The sequence below is a fragment of the Falco punctatus genome, assembly GCF_963210335.1.
Source record: "Falco punctatus genome assembly, chromosome: 9".
NCBI classification, from domain to species: domain Eukaryota; kingdom Metazoa; phylum Chordata; class Aves; order Falconiformes; family Falconidae; genus Falco; species Falco punctatus.
Window position 1 is genome coordinate 11,285,334 of NC_137589.1, and position 20,803 is coordinate 11,306,136.

Here is a 20,803-nt window from a genome sequence, read left to right on the forward strand (position 1 = left end):
GGGTCTAAGTGAATGCATGTGTGTGAGAAATGCAGGTTCAGGGCAGTTTTGCTAAACCTCCCGGTTCTACTTTGACTGAAGGAATTAAGCCACTGTAAAAATACATAAAGCCAACTGCATGAGCATCTCTATTACTACTACAGCTACTAATGCAAGTTCTGATGGACTGTATCTGTTGGTGTGTACCTGAAAATTGAGTGAGGAACAGACAGTTGGCTTATTTCTTTCAGGGGATGGGAATCTCAGCCTTGTCCTGTGGATGCTTTTGTTCTGAAGGGCAGGGAGAGGGAAGGGACTGGAAACTCAGGATAAAGCATGGTCTAGTGACAGGTCTGCTTTCCGGGATCAGTAGTGTTTTGACTCATAGCAAACGTCCATATACCTGCTTTTTGCATGTTAGAATTACTTTTTTTTTTTTAAGGAAAAAAAATACTATTTGTAAAACAAGACACTTTACAAATACCTGGGCTATTACAAGAAATCACTGTGAGACAGACTGCTTTAAAGTTGATCCAGGGGAATCATCCTCTTTCAGTGTTTTGAATGCTAGCTGATCAGCATGTAGGAATGAAGAGTGGTTGAATTCAAGGTATCATTGGGATTTTTATGGGCTGATAAGGTTTCCAAGCAGGTGTAAATTCATGTCCCTTAAGGGAAGTCAGTGAAGTAAAGTAAGTAAAAACTAATTTGATCCTGGTTTTAGTATACTAACTACAGTTGTCTCCACCCACATGTAGAGTTGCTGAGGAAAACACTGATAATCTGTTTTCTTTTTGTAGTTTGTCTTGTAAAGAATGAAAGCTTAATATCTAAAATGACTTTAAGAATGCCAAGAGCTATGAAATACAAAGTTGGACAGTGGTTGCTTAACAGTATGATGGCACGGCTTTTGCAGCAGTGTCTTGCTGAGAACTAGTCAAACATGGATGATGGCATATATGACAGACTCCAGAAGGTACCTGAGTGCTGTTGCAGCATACACAATTGTAGTTCAGTCAGGGAATCAGTGAAGTTAATTTTTCTGTGATGTATTTATTGTTGTGTTAGAAATTATTAAAGCACATATCTTAAAGTCATAGTCATCTTGTTAAATCTATGCTGGGCCTGGTTCTGACGGAAGTGAAGCAGACTTGGAGTATGGCCATATGCTGTAGTAATGCTGGTTTTACAGTAGTTACATGAGGCTTGCGTGTAATCATATGGGGAAGTTTTTATAAAATTGCTGCAAATACACATAACTTGCAGGGGACTGGTAGAATCTATACAGTACCTATTATGCTTGGGTTTTATAGGAAGAATGCAGAGGCAAAACCATAGCTTTCTAGGTAAAGCTATGCAGGTCCATGCTAGAAAGGTAAGAGAAGGTAGGTCGAAGGTAGAAGGAAATAGATAGAAGGTACAGTGTAAAAAGTTCCATATTACCTCCAGTATGCAATAAATAATTTTGGTCAGTCTGGGGATTAAAGGTAGAAAAAGTCTTAATTTGTTGGGGCAAGTAAATGGAAAGGGTTTAATTCTTGAGACCAACAGGCAAGCTAGTGTACTGGCTTTATGGAAAAATCTGGAGCACAGAGATCTCCTATATGCAAGCAATGGTCCTCAGGGAGGACAATTCCTTGCAGAGATAAATATATCAGTATTTTTTATTTTTTAGATATGTTTTTTTCTGACTCTTTTAAAAAAAGTGCTTTGCTTTATAGACACTGTTATTACTCTGAAAGAAAACAAAACCGTTCAGGATTTGATCCCAAGGCAGTTCTGCAGGATTAAGGTATATATGAGGCTCTACTACTCTTGTACTTGCAGAGCAGTTTTGACAAAGATGTATTACCTTGAAGTCAAAAATATAGGGGGAAGCCCAGAGTTCTGGAGGTGTTTGGGATGCATTCAGCCTGGTGTCTGTGAGCTGTGTAAACTGTATGTTTAACTGGAGGCTGAAGTACATTATGTGCTCGGGTCTCATAAAACTGAGAGTTACAGGTTATAATACCTTAGAGCTAGGGAAAATAGGGTTCTGGCAAGTCCATACTTACGATTATCATAACAGATACGGCCAATAGCCCTCCCAGCATGCAGCAACATTTCTTGGTCTGTACTCTCCAGCAAAGGTATCAAAACTGGAACCAAATCTGCTTCAATACATGGTTTCTTCATTTCCTCTGTGTAGGTAAAGGAGAGGAACTTGTGGGGTTTTGCCATGTTGGAATGAAACAGTTGCAAGACCAGTAGCCGGTAGCCATGAAACAAAACTCAAGAGTGGAAACATACAGCTAATGTGCTGTAGTATGTCTTGTAGTAACACTTTAGTAGAACATACCATTCTTAGCTATCTCTGAAAGCACCTGGGCTGCTTTCACTGCACATCGTGGATTGCCCTTCAGGATTTTTGCCAATGTTAGGAAGATTCCACTCTCTCTGAGTAGGCTGAGGGATCTCTGCTCTGTAATGATAAGAGTGTTAACAATACCTGCAGTAGGTTTGCAGCTGTTTTATTTAGATGTTGTTTGTTTCCTAGAATTCTGAGTGGACATCTATGGGATCCAAGGTTCTGATTTAACAAGGTATTTGAAGGCTTAGTCTAAATATATGGAAGCAGTCATCTGCTTGAATTGCAGCAAGTGTAGTTCCAGCTGATTATTCTGCCTCATGCGGAATTGAAGCACAGGTGGCAAAGCAAAGAGGAAGGCAGTTTGATCTTCTCTGACTATAAAAGGATGCTTGCATAAAGCATGGGAAGTAAGGGATTAAGACTATTCCTGAGGTATGGCCTAGCGATTCATTTTGTAGGTAGGCACATCTTCTTTTATTAGACCAGCAATGAGAGCAGTCAATTCTCTTAGCCTTTTTTTCATAAAAAATATGGCTAATTGTCCTTAAGGTAGCAAATTACCATCTGCCAGGAGATCCAAGTAAATGCAAGTTTATGTCATTTCAGGAGAATGTGCAGAGACCTTAAGGACTTTCTTATAAGGAAACTAGGAACTGCTTTTTTAAAATTCCTAACCCGATAGGGTCACTCTAATTTAATCCTAGGAGTTTGTAGGAAATATTAACTTTGGAATTTCTCTGCAGCTTCAGGTGCTCTAGTGAGTAGTAGCTTTATCTGGTCACAGGTTGATTTATGTGTATACAAAGAGAAAGGATAGCAACAAAACAGGCTGAGGGCAGCTATATTTCCAGCAGCAGTCACTTGTAATACAGATTACCACAATAGATGAAAACCTCCAGCGAATGCTTTTGGATTGTGCAAAGGGTCAAACAGTGATCTGGAGTGATACTTAGCTGTCTTCAGTAAGAGCCAGCAGAATCCTGTTCAGACTTTCAAGGATCTGATCTTCAGCTTTTGGGTCATCTCCGCAGAGCCCAAGGTACTCCAGGTGCTGACTCAGGGTTTCTAAACAGAAACAGAACTGTGGTGAGCCAGTATGGACAATATTTTTAGTTCTTTCTGGTATTTTTCAGTGACAATGGCTGACCGTAAGATCAGCTCCTGAAGAGTCCAGATCTAAATAGGCTCACTAAATAACTCGTTTAATCCAAAAGTGTGAGGGCAAAGGCTCCGTCTGCTTCTTAGCACATAGCTCTTGTGCAGGTATAGACGTGCAGAGATAAGTTACATCTGGAAGGATAAACCAACATATAAAATAACTGTGGCAGAGTTTGAAGTGGGGAGGAGAGAGGAATGGTTAGAGAACCCAAATGGAGCCTGTCATTTCTAAGTACCTCCTTATCCTAACCACAGCACTTGCAGTTCGATTACATGTGTATCTGGTCTGACAGTGGCCAGTAGCAGGCACTGAAAGAATGCAAGCATGAAACAGATACAGTAACATACTTCTCCCTTAGTTTCCGGCAACCTTGGCTTTTAGAAATGTGCCTTGTATTTACATCAATGTACTTGATACATTTTGATGGACTTCTATTCCATAATGTTTTTAATTGCCTATTTAAGATAATTCATACTTTTTATCTCCTTAGCACACTATGACATTAAGTTCCACAGTTTCGCTGTTGTAAAAGACAGGTACTTCATTTTGTTTTAAAATAGCTACCAAAAAGCTCAAAGTTAATAGCCTTTGAGTTTCTGTAGTAAGAGAAAGGAATGATGCTTCACTATTTGCCTTTCCCATACTTGGCATGATTAAATGGATTTTTATTATAACCCTCCCTTGTAATTCTTCTGCCAGTTCATTTAACGTTTCCTCTACAGAAGCTTTGATATAACTTGTCTCAATCTTTCTCCAGTTCACTTTTATTTTTTTTATTTGTTTTTTTTTTTTTTTTAGGTGAGGAGCTAGAATTCGAAAGTGTTTTCAAGATATAGGTGGACTGGGATTAAGACAGAGATAGGGTTTTTTTTTTTGTTTGTTTGTTTTCTCTTTTAATCCTTTGTCTATTTGAGGATGTGTTTTCTGCAGCTATTCACAATGACTTTCTGTCTTCTGGGCAGAGAGACTTAATTTAGATCCCCACCATGATTCATAATTAGGCCGTGTTTTCCCCATCTGTGTTCTGTATTTACAGACACTGAACTTGATGTGCCTCTCTGTCCCAAGTTATACAGGATGATAATATGTTTCTGCAACTGTCTGCAGTTCTTTTTAGCTGTGTACTCCAAATAATCCAAAACCTCTTCACCATTCTGCTATTTCTGGATTGTTTATGAATGTATTGAATGATGCAGGTTCCAGCAAAGGTAACCTCTAATAATTGTGTCTCTCTATTGTGAAAGCTGTCTTTATTTTGCCCTTCAAACTTCATCAGATAACCTTATCTCTTATCCCAAGATAGCGTATATGATAAACCTTACTGAAAGGCTTGTAGAAATTGAAATGCATAGTTAATAGTATCTCCTTTATTCACCCTCTTGCCAGCTCCTTAAAAATACATTTAAAGCAAGAGAGGCTGAGCATTACTTGCCTCCACAGAAGTCGGAGACTCTCTCCTTTTTTTATCATATCTGTGTTTAGTAATTTTATACTTTACTATAATTCTGCAATTTACCTATGCAGATATCAGATTACTGTTTTTAAATTCCTGCATTCCTTGCAACTGCTTTTGTAAACTCATGCCACCCTTAACTGCATTCCACCCTGTTAATCCTGTAGTTGATTTAAATGGCGTTCTGCGTATCACAGTCAGTGACTTGATGATTCATTTCTTTAATGCCTTAAACTCTGTGGAATAACATCCAGTCATGACAGTTGGTTACCGTTTCTTTTACTGATTTGTCCTAAATCTTCTGTCCTTTCAATCTGAAGGCTCCTCCATGTACTTCCTTAAAGGGAAAAGACCTGAAGTGGTTGAATGAATGTAAGAAATAATGTTGGGAAAACTGATGGCTGAAGTAGTTAATTATAGTAGAATGTAATGTAAAGTGCTACCAAAACTGTAGTAAAATAGCATTTTTACTTCACAAACTATTTCATTGAAAAAGATGAGTTATGAGTTTTAGTCTAGAAATTCTTCAGCCCAGGATTAATAATTCATACTACTTGTTGTTTGATGGCTTCACTATTTTCTCTTTTCTTAATGTGTCCATTAGTTAATGTGGTGTTGTTTTAAAAAGTAGAAGCCATGAATTTAGTGCATACAGGAATCTACTTCAGAGGAACCAGAAGCGTCTTGAGTTGTTTTGAAGAGAGGATGAATTAAAGGGAGGGAAGTAGAATGTAATTAAAGGCTGTTACTGTCCTTCGAGAAGAAAAGTTATTTGGTTTAAAAAAAATCAAAAGCTGTTACTTAAGAACAACAATTTTGGTTTTGTGCTTTAAACAAGATTCTGTCTGTAGAAAAATGAATGGATTCATCAGGTTAAAAATCTTTATGGGGAAGTGTCAATAATATTTTTTTTTTATTATTAAGAAACTGAAGCTGTATGTGTTGATGTCTCGTGGAAAGGCTTTGTAGTTCAAAGTAACTGTCTTTTGTGGCCTCTTCAAAATCATGTGCTAAGGGCAACCCATGCATAAAATTGATGGGAGATCAATGGCTTTTTAAAGAAATAGATGACTTCAGATTTGTTGCCATTTTCTTAATAAGAACAGGCTGAAAGCTCCTGGAGTAGATGGAAATTAACCTTGTTGTACATCTTTTGACCTGCTTTAAAAAATTAATGTTTCCATTTCTGTCCACATTCTCCTGCCACAACTTGCTGAATAAATGATTTTTGCATGAATGAAACACATGTAGAAAACAGGGGGGGTTGCAAGAAAAAAAAAAAAAAAATCACCTGAGCAACCTGACAGTTGAATCAGCTTTGATCTTAAACTAGATCCAGTGGGAGTGGGCAGAAGGCTACAGTTGCTGGTAGAGCAACATCAAATAAGTTAGGATCCTGTGAGAATGAATTATCTGCTGAACTCTGACTTCGTCCTAATGAAGACTCAAAATGTGTTGGCATGAGGTAATGCATTTAACTTCTAGTACTCTCTCCTCTAATTAGAACAGTAGTGATATTTGCAACTACGTTTCTGATACAGTTAGTATATATAGAAAGATGAAAAGGTGAATCGCACTCTCTAAAGTGGGGAGGTTGTTTTACAAATAGCAGGGAACAGGCTACATTACTGGTCACTTGTTAGGTTGGTATAGTGGTAATTAGAAATCCAGGTGCGTTGTTATTTTTCCAGGGAATAGATCAGTAGAATAACACCATATGCATGATGACAAAGTCCTCGTAAAATATCTCTCTGGTTACAGTCTGTAGTATTGTGAAATTAGTACTATAAGCAGGAGACTCAACCAAGTAGCTGACTGAAGAGCTATTTTTATAAAAGTTTTGCAGGAAGGCAGTGTTTAACTGTAACACTTTTAAAATACTGAACCCTTTTCTTAGGTACTCAGAATTTCATCATGTAATTTTTGTTTTGTTTATAAAACTTGTTTTAAAACACGTTATAAAACGTGTTGTTTATAAAAACTTGATTAATTTTATTGACATGGCACTGATTCCTCAATACTCGTTGCCTTTAAGTCCATGCTTTTAAAGTGGAATTAAAGCAGACGTCAGAAGAGACAGTTAAGAGACAGTTATTTTTGTGGAGAGGCACACATACAGACTGTGACTAAAATTGTCCAGAGAAGGATATTTCTGTTTTGTGTAAAATTCTGTGGTGTTGACATTTTGTCTCATCCTGTGCTGGAACAGAATGTTGATGAGGTGGAACTTCAGGCAAAACAGAACAATTTGTTTCAGTTTTCTTGCAAATGTGTTTCTCCCCCCGCCGGGGGCTGCCTGGCATACTGGTCTGCTGCCTGGCAAGCTGGAAAGAAGCCAGCCAGGCTAGCGGGCTTGTTGGGCAGTGGGAGTGCCTGCCCGCCTACCTTCTGAGGAGGGTTTTAGCAGAATAAACATGTTCCTAAGAAATATTTTGTTTGTTCTCTTGAATCAGCATTTTTATCAGAATATTGTTGATCAGCTTTAATTCACTGTAGAAATAAGGGAAATGGACTCGGGCTCTGTCCTGGAAAGCTCTAATTTTACATTTTCACCGATTACCTGCAGGGCCTGAATTTAAAAATCCCTGGAGACTGAAGTTCAAAAGGCTGCTTTTTTTTTTTTTTTTTTTTTTCCTCCTTTACCTGAAGGGTTAGGTTATTGTTTCACACATAAATCTGTGCATAAGCTACTAAATAAAGGCACAGAAACCAGACTTCCACTGTGGGAGATGGTTTTGGATCATCTTGAGAGCAGAAACAATGCAGAAAACATTCTGGACCATGGAGGTTTCATCTGGCTTCTGCAATGGGGGAAGAACATGAGGTGTGAGCTCTTTGGATCCCTTGGACTATTGCTGTGCCAGTTCCTAGCACAAGTTTTGACCTATGAAGTCCTCAGGGACCTAGAGAGAAGGAATCTCACACATCTCTCTTATTCAGTGACTGATTATGCACTCCCTAAACCAGGAATGCCTTATCTGATTTTTTTTTCTCATTTTCTCCCCTTTCACACGTGTAGGAACTATTTTGTGGTTTGGATTGTTTTGTTTGTTTGGTTGGTTGGTTTTTTCTAGAGGAAATATAGACCTTATGTTGCAATGCCAAGTGCTACATTTGGTGTCAGTTATTACTGTTTGGATCCTGAGCAGTGTGAAGTCAGTATGATCCAGTTTGAGGGCTTGAAACAAATTAGTCCAGTTGAATGTAGAGTCTTGTGTGTCTGCTTTTTCTGCTGCCTCTTCCTTTAGTAATTTCACATACTAAACTTATTCTTCTGCCTCTTACCTTCAGTATATTTTAGATGATTCTTCTGTGGATTTTATTATTATTATTATTATTCAAAGCTGGAAAACAGGTTAATATGATTTTCCAGAACATAAAGATGTGGTAATTGTTTACAGTATAGATCCATTTGGCTCAGTGTAATGTCTCTTGTAATAGATGATTAAAAACCAGTAAAAAAGACAGTACATATCCTTTCCCTGTTATGCTTTCTCAACTTTTAGTATTCAACTCCTTAGGGATTTTCTTTGCTGGAAGTTTCATTGTGTTTAATTGCACTTAAATTCATGAAAGTATTTGTTTTGAGCTTGTTGAATTTAGCTTCCAGAACACACGTTAGTAATGAGTTCCACAAAGTAATTTTTGATTGAGAGAGAAAACAACACATTTTTATTTCTTGTCTCTGAAATCATTGTTCTCTTGTCTCTGATTTTCTGAAAATTGTATTACCAGGGCAGGGAGCACAAGTCTCCATTAAATGCATCCTGTGTAACAGCTGAGAGGAAGAGTCCATGCTGATAAACTGCTAGAGTTCTGCATGTCAAGAGTAGCTGGAAGGCATAAGAGGAGACCTGAAGAAACAAAACTTTCAAGTCATAATACTGGAAAATAGCTTTTTGGTCTGTCTAGCAGTTTAATAATAAACAAAATGAGAAGGTGACCTGCATTCATACTCATGTGGCTGCCTGCAAAATCATGTCACTGTAAGCCTCTGTTTTCTCGCAGCGGTTTTTTTAATGCTCTTCCCTGAAATAACAAAAATAATTCCTGGTCCATGTCAACACCCATATAAACCTATGGTAACAAATGTGCCTGTATGCTAAGTACAAGAATTAGCAATGGTAATAGAAGTAAGGCTCCAGGTCTCCTCATCTAAGAATGTGCTATTATATTTATTTTATAATGAAACATAAAAAAGATGTAAATTGGAGATGGAGAAATCTAGAAGGGCTGGTCAGCATATGTGTCTTAAGAGCAAATAAAGCCTCCAAGGTGAAATACTTACGTTCCTGCCGACTGTGTATGGTACAGCTATATGATTACAACAGTTCTGCTGTAACCAAGGGAAGCAAAAGCTGCTGCTTTTGACTGTGGTGGCCCTACCAGGAAAGGGAGGAGAAAGGTACAATTCAATCTGAGGAAAGGTTTTTTGATTTCTCCAGTGGTGAATTATTGTATTCCATCTCTAGAAAGGCATGCAACTGTTTTGGGACAGGGCTGACTTACATGCTTTCCAATAGAACTATCTTATCTTGGTGCATAAAATAAAATATTGGAAAAGAATAGTTCCTCCATCTCTTCAGACTTTCAAACCTATGGCAAGGAAATTGTCCTATAAATCATCTAAGCTATTACCTATGTCTCCATGAAAAGTCACTTATGGCCATGCTAAAAGATACGTTTTGTGTCTTTGTCACTGCACTCAAGGGTGATGAGATGTAGGAGAAAAAATCATTAGATTAAAAAGGAGCTGGGGAGAGACTTTAAAACCAATATCCTAAGGATGACAGGGGATATAATTATGAGCAGCTCATCACCTGACTTTTTTTTTTTTTTTTTACACTTGTTTCTCTATGAAGTGTGGTTGATTACTCTTGTCTATTCTGTAATTGTAAAGATTTCACAATGAAAGTAAATTTTAAGGATTCCTTTGATGTTTTTAGCTTTTTCTGAATGGAAGTTACTTGACAGAAAACATCTGTGGACAAGAAAGGATTTCTACTTTGTGGACACATTGGCTTTATTAAAATTCTTAAATTAGAAAAGCAGAAATTTTTTTTCTTTAAATACTTTTGAAAGCTTGAGACGGTGTTTTAATTTGTGGTTCTCTTGGTGGATGTTCACTGGAATGTCCTTGATTTAATTAAGCTGAACTGAGCTTAAGGCTCGATCCTATGTGTATGGCAGCATGGGGATGAAATCTAAGATGTTGTTTGGAATGGCACCTAACACTAACTCTAAATTAACCGGGACAGTCCTGTAGTTTATGATCATGTGAGGCATATATAACCTTTCTGCCTTGCCCCTGCACCCTGCAGCAACCTCCTCCAAGGAGGAAAAGGGGTAGGAATTAGATGGTTTGTAGAGGTTGTCCTAGAAAACTGGAGCCATGTTGCTATCTGGGAATTGAAATATTTCCTCCTGCCCTCTCAGAATCTGAAAAGGGCAGTATTTTCCCCAATATTCTCTTATCCAGGTTTAGACTAAAGGTAAATATTCTCATTGTTAATGGACAAATACGTACAGTTTCTAAGCGTGTTTTAAAAATGCCAGCTGCCAAAGACTAAAAAGATAGATGAAAGCTCAGTGTATTGTCCACAAAAACTAGCCTTTGCCCATTGCTTTTGCAACCTTTCTGGACTGCGTTGACCCATACTGAACTCCTTTGAGCATTGTTCAGTGGCTATGATCCTGTAGGATGCGCCTTTGAACTTTTTACTATTCAAAGAACATGAGAATGCAGCGAGTTTTTAAGGAGATTTTGATTGTTTAGCCTGAGCTGCAGGTGGAAGGGATGATAAAAACAGGAATTTAAGCCTGACTGGCTAGTACTTACACTAACGTTCTCTATTAATCTCAAGGATTTAAGAAAGCTTTCTATAATCCATGTCTAAAATTCTCTTAATTGTCATAGATCAGCCAGGACAGCCACAAATACTCTTTCTTTACATGCTGTAATGTGTGGCATTATTTTTTTAAAAAAAATGAGGTAAAGAATAATAGGATATTACCTAGCGGTAAAGTAGAAAAAGAAAATAGATGTAGAACACAAATGGGTCAGCATGTGGTTGCCATGGCTGGATATTGAGTGTTGAATTTTTAATGCCTGAGCACCAACCATTAAACAGAAGAGCATTGCAAGGGGTTGGGGAGCAGCAAGTATTAGAGGGAGTTCACTATGGTGTCGGTATGCCTACAAGATGTGCATCAGCTGGACTTAGACTGTTCCTTACTCTCCCAGCTGCTGATCACCACCACTCAGCATTTACTTCTGAAGGGTTCCCTACTGTCCGTCTGCTGCTTGGCCTGCAATTTGTCCGGAAATCTTAGTTCTCCTTTGGCCTTTGATGTCAGGTTTGTTTTCAGGCATGTTCAGAGAGGGGTGTTAGAAAACAGATGGGTGGACAGAGGGGTTCGCTTTTGAGCACATGTTTTACTAACAATATGATTGCATTGTGTGGTAGGAGACAACTTCATCATATGGTTGAGAGTGTGCTGATGCAGGAAGGCATTTAAATTTTATCCTTTGAGAACCTGTGCATAGCTTTAACTTAAGAAAAACAGAAGTGAGCAAAGAACTTGAAAATTTAGGCAGTTAAAGGAGATCTAGAAATATTGGATTATTTGGATGGGAATTACATGGTTGAAGCTGAGAGTTTCACAGTGCAATGACTGAAGTACAAAGTTGTAAGTGCCTGAACAAAGGCTTTTTTCATTGTTAAAAGCAAGAGACTCAGCCATGTTTCTCATGATGAGAAGATTGTATTTGCAGAAATTTGCAGTGGAGAAATTCAGGCTCAGAGGAAGGGGCCCTGGTAAAAGGGGGTACTGATATTCCTTGTCGTAACACACATCAATACGCTGTTGATGGTGAGAAAAATAGCAATTGATTGTGAAATGGAGATTGATTGGGAGGAGGAAAACAACTTTTCCTTGGCAAATTTATTCTTGGATAACTGCATTCCACCAAGGAGGGAATACAGGAAAGGGGGGGGAGCGCAGGGGGGAGGTAGGGGTAGAAAGCAGTTCCAACTGGTCTGTGGCTTACGCTGTGCCCTGTGGAGTCATCAAGAAAAATGCTGGAGAACCCTGACTGAAAACAGATAAGAGGAAAAATATGATTATCCTAGGATTAACCTAAAACAGGTCAGTGAGATAAGTCGGAAGAAAGCCAGCTGAGTGCAGTCAGGGAGAACATATGTGCTGAAGAGATGACCCGTAGCATGAAAAGCTGCTTAATCATATTCTTCTAAACTTAGTCCTTTTTTGAGGGATGGAGAATAGGAATAAAATTCACTTTAGCGTAAAGGAATCAAAATGTTTTAAATTTGTGTAGAAGTATGCACCATTTCACGTGCCTGGTAATTTAACTGTGACACTTGGTGTTTATGGAATAGGCCTGTTTGACAGGTGACAGCTTCACAGGCTAATGCAGAGCCTGAGCTCCCAGATGCTTTCCTTCCTTATGCAAGGGAAGGGGAACGCCAGCTTTCAGGTTTAGAAATCAGACTTGCAAGAATAGCAACGAATGTACTATGCTCAAAAGGAATGAGTAATGCACCTAAAATTACTTTCCTCTTCTGTGAGCAACAGTTTGGGTCATGTTTTCAGGTTTTTCTTTGTAAACAACAGGTCAGGAAACTTTCTGGTTTAAATGAAAGTTCAGCTTTTTCCATAGCTGTTTAGTTCCAGAAGGTGTTGATTTCTCCAAGTATTGTGAAGCACAGGGGTAAATTGTCAGAGCTGGCAAAGCTACATGCTGACTAGGACAATGTGAGCAGCAAAGTAATCAGAAAAATTGTGACAGCTGGGTATAAATTGACTGACTTATGGAAATGAATGAAATCCCTCTGCCTTGCTTGCTCACTGGAGATCTGGTTTTCTGCATTTTCTTGTGAGTGATGTTGCCCTCTAAAAGTACCTTTGATCACACGGTTAATATACATCTTAAGCATAGATCTTTTATATGATAGGCTTGCTATTTGCTCACATTCTGTAGTTCTGCTGCACAAAAGGAATTAAAGGAATCCTTCCCTTTGGTCATTATGTGTGTATGGGGAAGTAGGCCGTAGTTTCAGCCAAATAGTGTTCAGTCTAATTTCCCTGGCTCCCTAAATTTAGCTTGAAGAGCTGTCAGTGGAGGAAAAACCAATTAGACTCCATAGCAGAGAAAACACTAATTTCCGTTGGCTGACAACTCCTACAAGGGGTTTTTCAGCCAAGTAAAAGAGCAGCTGTGAAAAAATAAGCCATTGTGCTGGTATCAAAGCATCAGCCCAGTCCTCAACTATCCCTGCTAAACAGTCATACATGTTGTCATAAGAAAAGCTGTTGGCAGGTGTAGGAGGTAGACTGCAGAACGGTGGGCTGGATAGCTGGGAAGATGTGCCATCCCTCACCTCCAGCTGTCTGCTGCCTCTGCGGTGAAGCAGAAAAGTCTCATCCCCCTGGCCATGGCAGTGTGTGTAATCCCGTTCTCCACAGGGACTTGTTGCAAAGCCAGCTGGTTGATTGCAGATGTTTTGGTTGGTGTACAGGTATTGCTGGAGCACGGCAATGCACAGCTGAAACCAGAATGCGTGTTTGCAGTGGAGAGAGCATCACCAGGTAGACTCCAGGGAGTAGGACTGGCTCCAAACAGTGGCAAGCCATCATGTGGCGTGGCTGGCAGAGCAAGGAGGCCCCACCAGCACGCCCGGTAGCGTGGGAGCTACATGGACAGATGATAAATAATGAGGCACATTCAATTATTGGTCTTTTGTGCCTGGATTCCACCTAAACAGGCACAACACAAAGGTCTTACAGTCCAGACTAAAACTCCTGAACTGTAGGGTTTAATTAATTACTGTTGTCTGTGCAAGGGAACTCACAGGCCCAAGCGTTTGTCTGTTCCACTTCTGTGTGACAAATGCTGTTTGAGGTGGGTGTATCATGTAAATTTAGGAGGCTATAGTACAAAGCTACGTTGTCAGACTTTAAGGGACATTCCTTTCTTCTTTGCTTTCTGGTACAGTGCCGAAAAAAAAGAGTATATTTCTAGAATTCTTGAAAGGACAGAGCTTTTGTCTGCAACTCCTCCTCCACCTATCTTGTCCGTGCTAACTGCTTGTTCCAGTTTCCACTCAAGATCTGGAGAAAAGCCACTGAGAGGAGGATCTTGTCTCTGCACTGTTGAGAAGGTTGTTACACGATCTGTGGTGTAGTTAGTGAGGCTCTTGACTAATCTGAAGTTTCCAGAATAAAGCAGACTGTAGTGGGAACTTGCATAAATTCTGGCAACTTTTCCTGTGCGCACTGTCTGAAGGTTTTGTAGTGCTCAGTATCATAGTGTCAATCCAGATGTGTATTTGACCTGTTTTATAACTTCATAGGGATGGGAAGATCATCCTTGGAAGATAGCCTCAAAGTTGATTCATGATGGACGTGCTAGGAATACTTTTTTCCTAGTTAGTGGAGGGTGTGTGTGGCTATTTTTGTGCAGTAGAAGATACCTCATACTGAAAAGAGGATCATTCTGAGGTCTGACACATAGTTTAAAAATTACGGCCTTACGAGATCTGTCAGTGCTTAATACAAGTAACCTGTTGCTGCAGTATATAACCTATATTTTAGTCCTGTGCTCCAAAACCTGAGTTGCTCAGCAGAATCTGCTCATCGGTACGTCACATTATCAATGCCTATAAAGTGCTACTTCAGTGCTTGTTCCCAGTGGAGCAAGAAGGATCAGATTTAAAGGTATGTAGACAAGCACAGGTGTCCTAATGCTTTTGAAAATTCAATTTGGGTAACTTTTTTGTTTGTTTTGAAAGGAAGCAGGCTTATATAGACTGACATCTTGGAAAAAAAAACCCTGGTTGTATCAATGAAATAAATTCAATAAAGCAGTTACCCCACAATCAGTTCTAAAGCATTTTAGACAGATTTAATGGCTACAATAGCTCCAGCCTGCACAAGATGACATGAATGACTTCTGTCTTGGGTGTCTTTTCTGGGCTGAATATTGCAATGAGGTTTTAATGCACAAACTTCTGTTTATGTAACACACTATATAAGCTTTTTTGACAGTGCCTAGAACTATCACATTCAAAAATCTTTGCAGGTTCTTTCACTTCTGTTTGCCTGGAAGAAATGCTTACAGTCGTTAGAAATTATCTAAGTCAGTGTTTTAATATTGAAGTGTATAGGAGGGGATTTGGAGAAAGGAGAAAAGGAAGAGTTTAATAAAGGGGGGAAGGAAGTGTCTGCAAACAAGTCATAACACTCTTTTGCTGTGGTGAGCTTGTGCATTTTTAAGTACTTTGTGACTAATTTCTTCTTATTGTTCTACTTTTTCTTGCAAAGTTAAAGAATGATGAAATGCTTTTCATGAAATAGTTTTGGGTTGCTAAATGTTTTGACTAATGGGTTGAACAGTGCTGATCAGAAAAATTTATTTGTGATATTTCTTGCTGCCTTAAAGGTGAATTATTCTATAATTTGTAACATGGGCTAATTTCTCTTAAATGGATAAGCATTTCCTTTTTCTTTCTGGAATTGGTGTCTTTGAAGGAGTTTCTAGATGTATTCCAGTAAAGGTGAGCAACTTCTATTCCCAAATACTTTTAAAGTAAACAGAACAGTAATTTTACATTTCAGTCTATAAGGGGCCCTAGGAAAGTCCCCACACCAGTTTACAAACAGGAATTATGCTGTCACAATATTTTTACTGGACTGAGTCCTGAATGAAGTAATCTTTCTGTATGGATTTTATTTTAAATATGCTCTTCATTAGAAAATAGCTCCCCCAAAAAGTGGATTTTCTTATTAGAATAGTGAGAAGAGAATTCGGCTTTTTCCAGGTGGCACTATATTGTATTTCCTTAATGTAGCCTTTTCAATGAAGGGGAGGGGGGATCCCAAAGCTCAGAAATGATAGTTTAAAATGAATGGGTATTAAAAGTTACTTGGACCATCACAGAGCAAAAGAACACTAACAACAGTGGGAATAAGCACTTTTAGCCACAATCAACAAATATTTCAGAAGAGTAAGTCTTCTGAATGGAACGTTTGGAAAGCAGGACAGGTACACATAAACTATGTAGGAGCAGGAGAAGAAACAATCCACAAAGTTTAGTTATCTCTACCTGAATCACACTAGAAAGTCAGTCCTACAGCAGTAATTCTGTACAAATTGAGCTGGTTTAGCCAGAAGCAGTACCTGTGTAATACTGGTTTAGTCCACCTACACCTTGTGTCCATCTCTCTGACTGCTTAAGGTGCTTTTAGATTAAATTTAAACCTGCTTTTTTATCAGTGTTCCGAAACTATTGAGATGTTTAACTTCACTTGAATAATTACTTAATTGACTAGGAGGGCGATTACTCTAAGTAGCTGCTCAGTTGTTATACTCAGACAAATTATTTCACCTTTAAACATGTTGAGTAATACTAAGATTAGTTCCACTGATGTCATGAGGTCTAATTGTGGAGTAAGTTACCATTATGTGAATGAAGGTGGAAGGCTGAACCCTTTGATCCAGTTACCTGATGCCTTGGAATGATCTGGAGAAAAATGGAAATAAAATCTCAAAGGTGTATTTTAAATCCACTGTGAATGTCATTCCTTTCGTGTGGCATGGTCATAACCAAGGGCTTACACTCCAGCTTTATGTAGGCCTAGAGCTGAGTCATAGAGAAACATATTCAAAGGCCAGACAGCTTCAATGCAGCTTTTCAGTAGCACTTGACAAAATGCAGACCTGTTCGTGAGCAGCTTCGCTTTGATGTATGTTGTACTGTCAGTAGAGAGCCATGAATTTTAGTTCCCTTCAAAATACTTAAATTCATGAGTACTCACATTTTTCCAATGCTTTAAGTTCATTTTTCATTGCTATTCTCATAATTTTCTAGTGATCTTTAAACAAACCTTAATTTTCATATGACTTTGTGTTACATATTGTTTGAAATAAGACACACAAGAATTTCAGGTCACCTATAATACTGCATTTGTCATAGAACTACACTTCTAATGATCCTAAATTAGTTTTCTATTTCTATACATTTACAATTCCTATATGAGAGAAAATTAATCACGTTAGAGATCATATCTATCTATAGTTAACAAGAGCTTTACTTACCCATAAAAGCTGTAGCTCTCCAGAATGGGGACAATAAAGAATAGCTGATCTGTACTGTGAGCCTTTGTCCTTTCCAGCTAGCAAGCTGTGAATACGAGGGGATATTTTATAGCTTTCAAGCTGATGAGCAGCCCACAGCATGCTCACTCTCTTCTGTCTTTTTCTGTGACCCTGCTCTTCAAATGCATCTAATACTCTGTAATTACTTAATCCTCCACTGTTGCTTGTGTTTCCAGTTCTTAGATGTCATTAACAGCAATGGAAACACAGTAATTATCATGCTGGGAGAGAATCTTTCAGATCTTCAAAATAATTTATATTGAATTTCCTTCTATTGTCATTCAGAAGAGTGATTGTTGAATCTAACGAGGGACAGATTTCTAAAAGAGACCAGATCCTTCATTGGCATCTAGGTACACCAGCCAGGTTTAAAAAGTGTTTGGCTCCTAGAAGCTACTTCTATAAAGTCTAGCCAAACTATATCAATGCCTGAATCTTGCCTGATGGATGCTAAGTTCTTGAGAAAGCCTGATCCAAACTCATCTTACTCTGCTACACACTCACCTTTCAAGTTTATGTAGCTGAGACAAATGGGAGCGCTCTTTTCCATAAAAATAATGCTAGAGTCTGAAGCTGTGATTTCTGGCTTACTACTATTTTATTGTGGTGTTTTGTTTGTTTTTGTTTTTTAATAATCTTGGTAGTTATTGAAAAAAAAAATGCTGGTTTTTGAACAGTAGTTAAAAAAATGTACACATTTTCTGTTGCCTTTTTCAGCCCACTTTATCGGAGAGTTGAACCTCTAACAAATAAGAGCCAGTTATATGATGGCTTACGAACTATGTGCTGTGTTCTGTTCAGGATGCATGACAACCCCCTAATGCTGCTGCAGCATGAGTTAGAGGAACCACTGTCTGCCAGTTAATACTATTTAAAGATTGTTCCAGTAAGCAGATTGAGCTTCCCAGTATGGTGCTGCCTGGCCACGGCTGTGTATCGCAGTGTTTGTGGTAGTAACAGTGGGCTCCAAATCTGTAGTGTTCTAAAACTTTGCTGCACTGTGGAGCTATAATCGCTATGGTGATTATAACACTGGAGGGAGCTTAAATTGCTGACTCTTAAAGATAAAAAGCAATCTGATAATGAGTTTGGAGCCTGCGGATCCTGTTAAGGAGGATGGGACATTTTACTGACTCTTGCTAGATAATTAAAAAGCTGGTCCCTTTGGCTGGGCTTATGGAGAGGGAGGGGAAGCTGAATGCTTTCAGGATCTTTTTTTTCCCCCAATCCTAATGACATGTTTTGCAAAATTGCAAATGAATTGGAAAAGTCCTAAGGTAAAGACTGCTACGTGACATCTTGTAATGGGGAAAATTGCTTATGTGTATATCAGTCATTTGCATTGGCACATTCAGAAAAAAACATGTGCTACGGATACTGAAGAAATACAGCATGAATGTTTGACTGCCTGAAAAGGGCCAAGGTCAGTCATGGGTTAAGCTGCATATCACAGCTTCCTGCCAGTTCAGGGGTGGACAAGATGAATTGGTTCTTGACCGCTTTGGGATATTAAAGGTGCTGGGTTTTATTGATATTATGGTGCCAGCTGAGCCTGAAGCAGGATTGCCATGTGCTGTCAGCATGGGCAGAGGCTGTGACACTTCTGAAAGGCACGCAAGAGGGGTGAATGTTAGCATTTTATTGGCAGGCATGGTAAACTGTGAAGCCCCAAAAGAGACAAAATACAGAGGGGACAAGTAGGTGGTGTTACTGCAATATTAAGTATGCCAGAAGCATTCAGCCTCCAGAAGAATTCAATCTCCATAGGGGCAAGTTCCAGTGTCTTTTGAAGTCAATGAGAGTTTTTTCAAAGGAACACTGGATCAGGCTCATGGATATGTAGAAAACAGTAATAATGAGGAAAAAAAAAAAAAGCTTTCCTTTGTAAAAGACTGAAGATAACAAAGGAAACAAAATGAGGTATACAGTAAATGGGTGAAGACAAGTAAGAAATCACATCAGATAAACTCATCTTCAGTGTCATTCATCATCTTGCTGCAGTGAATACTAATGGAAAAACAGAGGTTCATAATATTGCACAAAGCACTGACAGGCAGCCAGGGACGGAAATCCCATTTGAAATGAACAGTGATTTTATACACAAACTAATCAGTTACAAAGATTATGGCAAAATAAGACAGTATGGGAATCCAGATTTATAGAATAGTGCCCTCAAGCTAAAGTGCTTTTTCTGTCTGAATATAATCCTGCAAACCTGGTATAAGGCACTGCAGAAGGTTCTTACCAACATCAGGTGCTGATTACACTAGGTACCGTACAAATGCACAGCAAGGCATTTTTGTGTTGGGAAAGTTTACAACCAAACTGAAAAATCAGAAAATATCTGGGCAGCAACCTGGCGGAGGGTTAGTGGCAGAGGTGGTGAGAGGACCCAGTGATTTTCCACTGGTGAGGGAGGCCCAAGCTTTGCTCTGCTGGAGCGTTAGCTCGTCAGCACTGCTGAGAGGGACAATGTGCTGTGGTCTGAGACTTGTTGTGCGCCCATACAGCGATGCAGCTTGGTCCTTAGGGACTCTGCCTGTGGGACTGGAGGTAAGCTAATGCCTCTTCTAGGCACATCCCAGGACCTACAGACGTGGAGAAAGCATTTTCTTGCAGATGCCAATGAGAAAACTTCCTTTCAGCAAAAGAGATTATCTAGAATCAATGGAGAAGTGTTTCTTTCTTAGTTGATGTATTACTTTAAGTTAATCTAATAGTCTGCATTGTGATGGATCTCTCATCTGAAGGTTAACTTGCGGGTTTAATTTTTTACAAGGTGGAAATGTCATTTATTTGATCGCAGCTTTAAGTAAACTGGCATCTTTTCAGAAAAAAAGTGGACAGTGGATACCTGTGTTGATCTGAGCAGTAAAATACCAGAACTCTTTACACTGGGGAATATACAGTGCTGAGGAATATATACTATTGTTTTTGTTCTCTGCCTTTGAATGCTAGTGCAAGGATATTCTGGTGTGGTTCACAGGTCTAGTAGATGCAGTTATCTTGGGAAAATCAAAAGCTTGTTAGAAAAGGAACTATCATCAGCTTACTTGCTCAGCGTGAAATTTCTGTAACTATGATAAAAATAAACCTAACAGAAGAGAAAGTGGAGGAGTTAGAGCAGAGGGTGAACATATTGGAGAGTAAGAGCCAAGGGCTTTGTCATGCTTCAGCAAACTTTTTTTGGGGAAAGAGTTGGAAATAAGCTGATCTACAGCATCCCATTAAAATTCACAGCAAGTCCTATTCTTTTTGTGGGGGCGTATCATCACACAGAGCAGTGCACAACATCACAGTGCTATGAGAGATGTGGCTGCAGTTCTCCCAGTGTGCTGCAATACTGCTCCAGCTGGGTAGAGGATATTGAAGACTTACTACTCTTTGCAATTCAGATTACTCTGAAGTACTTTGATGAGGAATCCGTGTTAGCAGATACCGTTATTTGGCTTAGAGGTACACTTTTGATTTTTTATGACAATTGTTTATTCTTATTTGTAAAAACAACAAGTATCTACAGTTACTGGAATTCTGTCCAAAATTTCCTGGAAAGAAACATACACATCTACTGTGCTCTGGATTTACTCTACATGCTCCTGTGCATGTTGGATGTGACGTGAGCACACTGCTTGCCTTGTAACTCCAGCGCTGAGTGGGCTAAAGATACCCCCAAATCCAGGACAA

The 20,803-nt window shown here is 39.0% G+C and overlaps 2 protein-coding genes across 2 annotated transcripts in view; one reads left to right on the plus strand and one right to left on the minus strand.

The window, feature by feature from the left end:
- LOC308069123 (rap1 GTPase-GDP dissociation stimulator 1-like) overlaps positions 1 to 18,475 on the minus strand; it is a 36,631-nt gene extending 18,156 nt beyond the window's left edge. Inside the window, exons 1-4 of the mRNA XM_080400909.1 lie at positions 17,060 to 18,475; positions 3,284 to 3,394; positions 2,318 to 2,440; positions 2,034 to 2,159 (exon numbers count right to left, since the gene is read on the minus strand). Of these exons, the coding sequence (XP_080257035.1) occupies positions 2,034 to 2,159; positions 2,318 to 2,440; positions 3,284 to 3,394; positions 17,060 to 17,063 (364 nt within the window). The 5' untranslated portion in view covers positions 17,064 to 18,475. The remainder of the gene's footprint in view (positions 1 to 2,033; positions 2,160 to 2,317; positions 2,441 to 3,283; positions 3,395 to 17,059) is intronic.
- SH2D4B (SH2 domain containing 4B) overlaps positions 1 to 20,803 on the plus strand; it is a 111,785-nt gene that overhangs the window by 6,691 nt on the left and 84,291 nt on the right. The window lies entirely within an intron of this gene.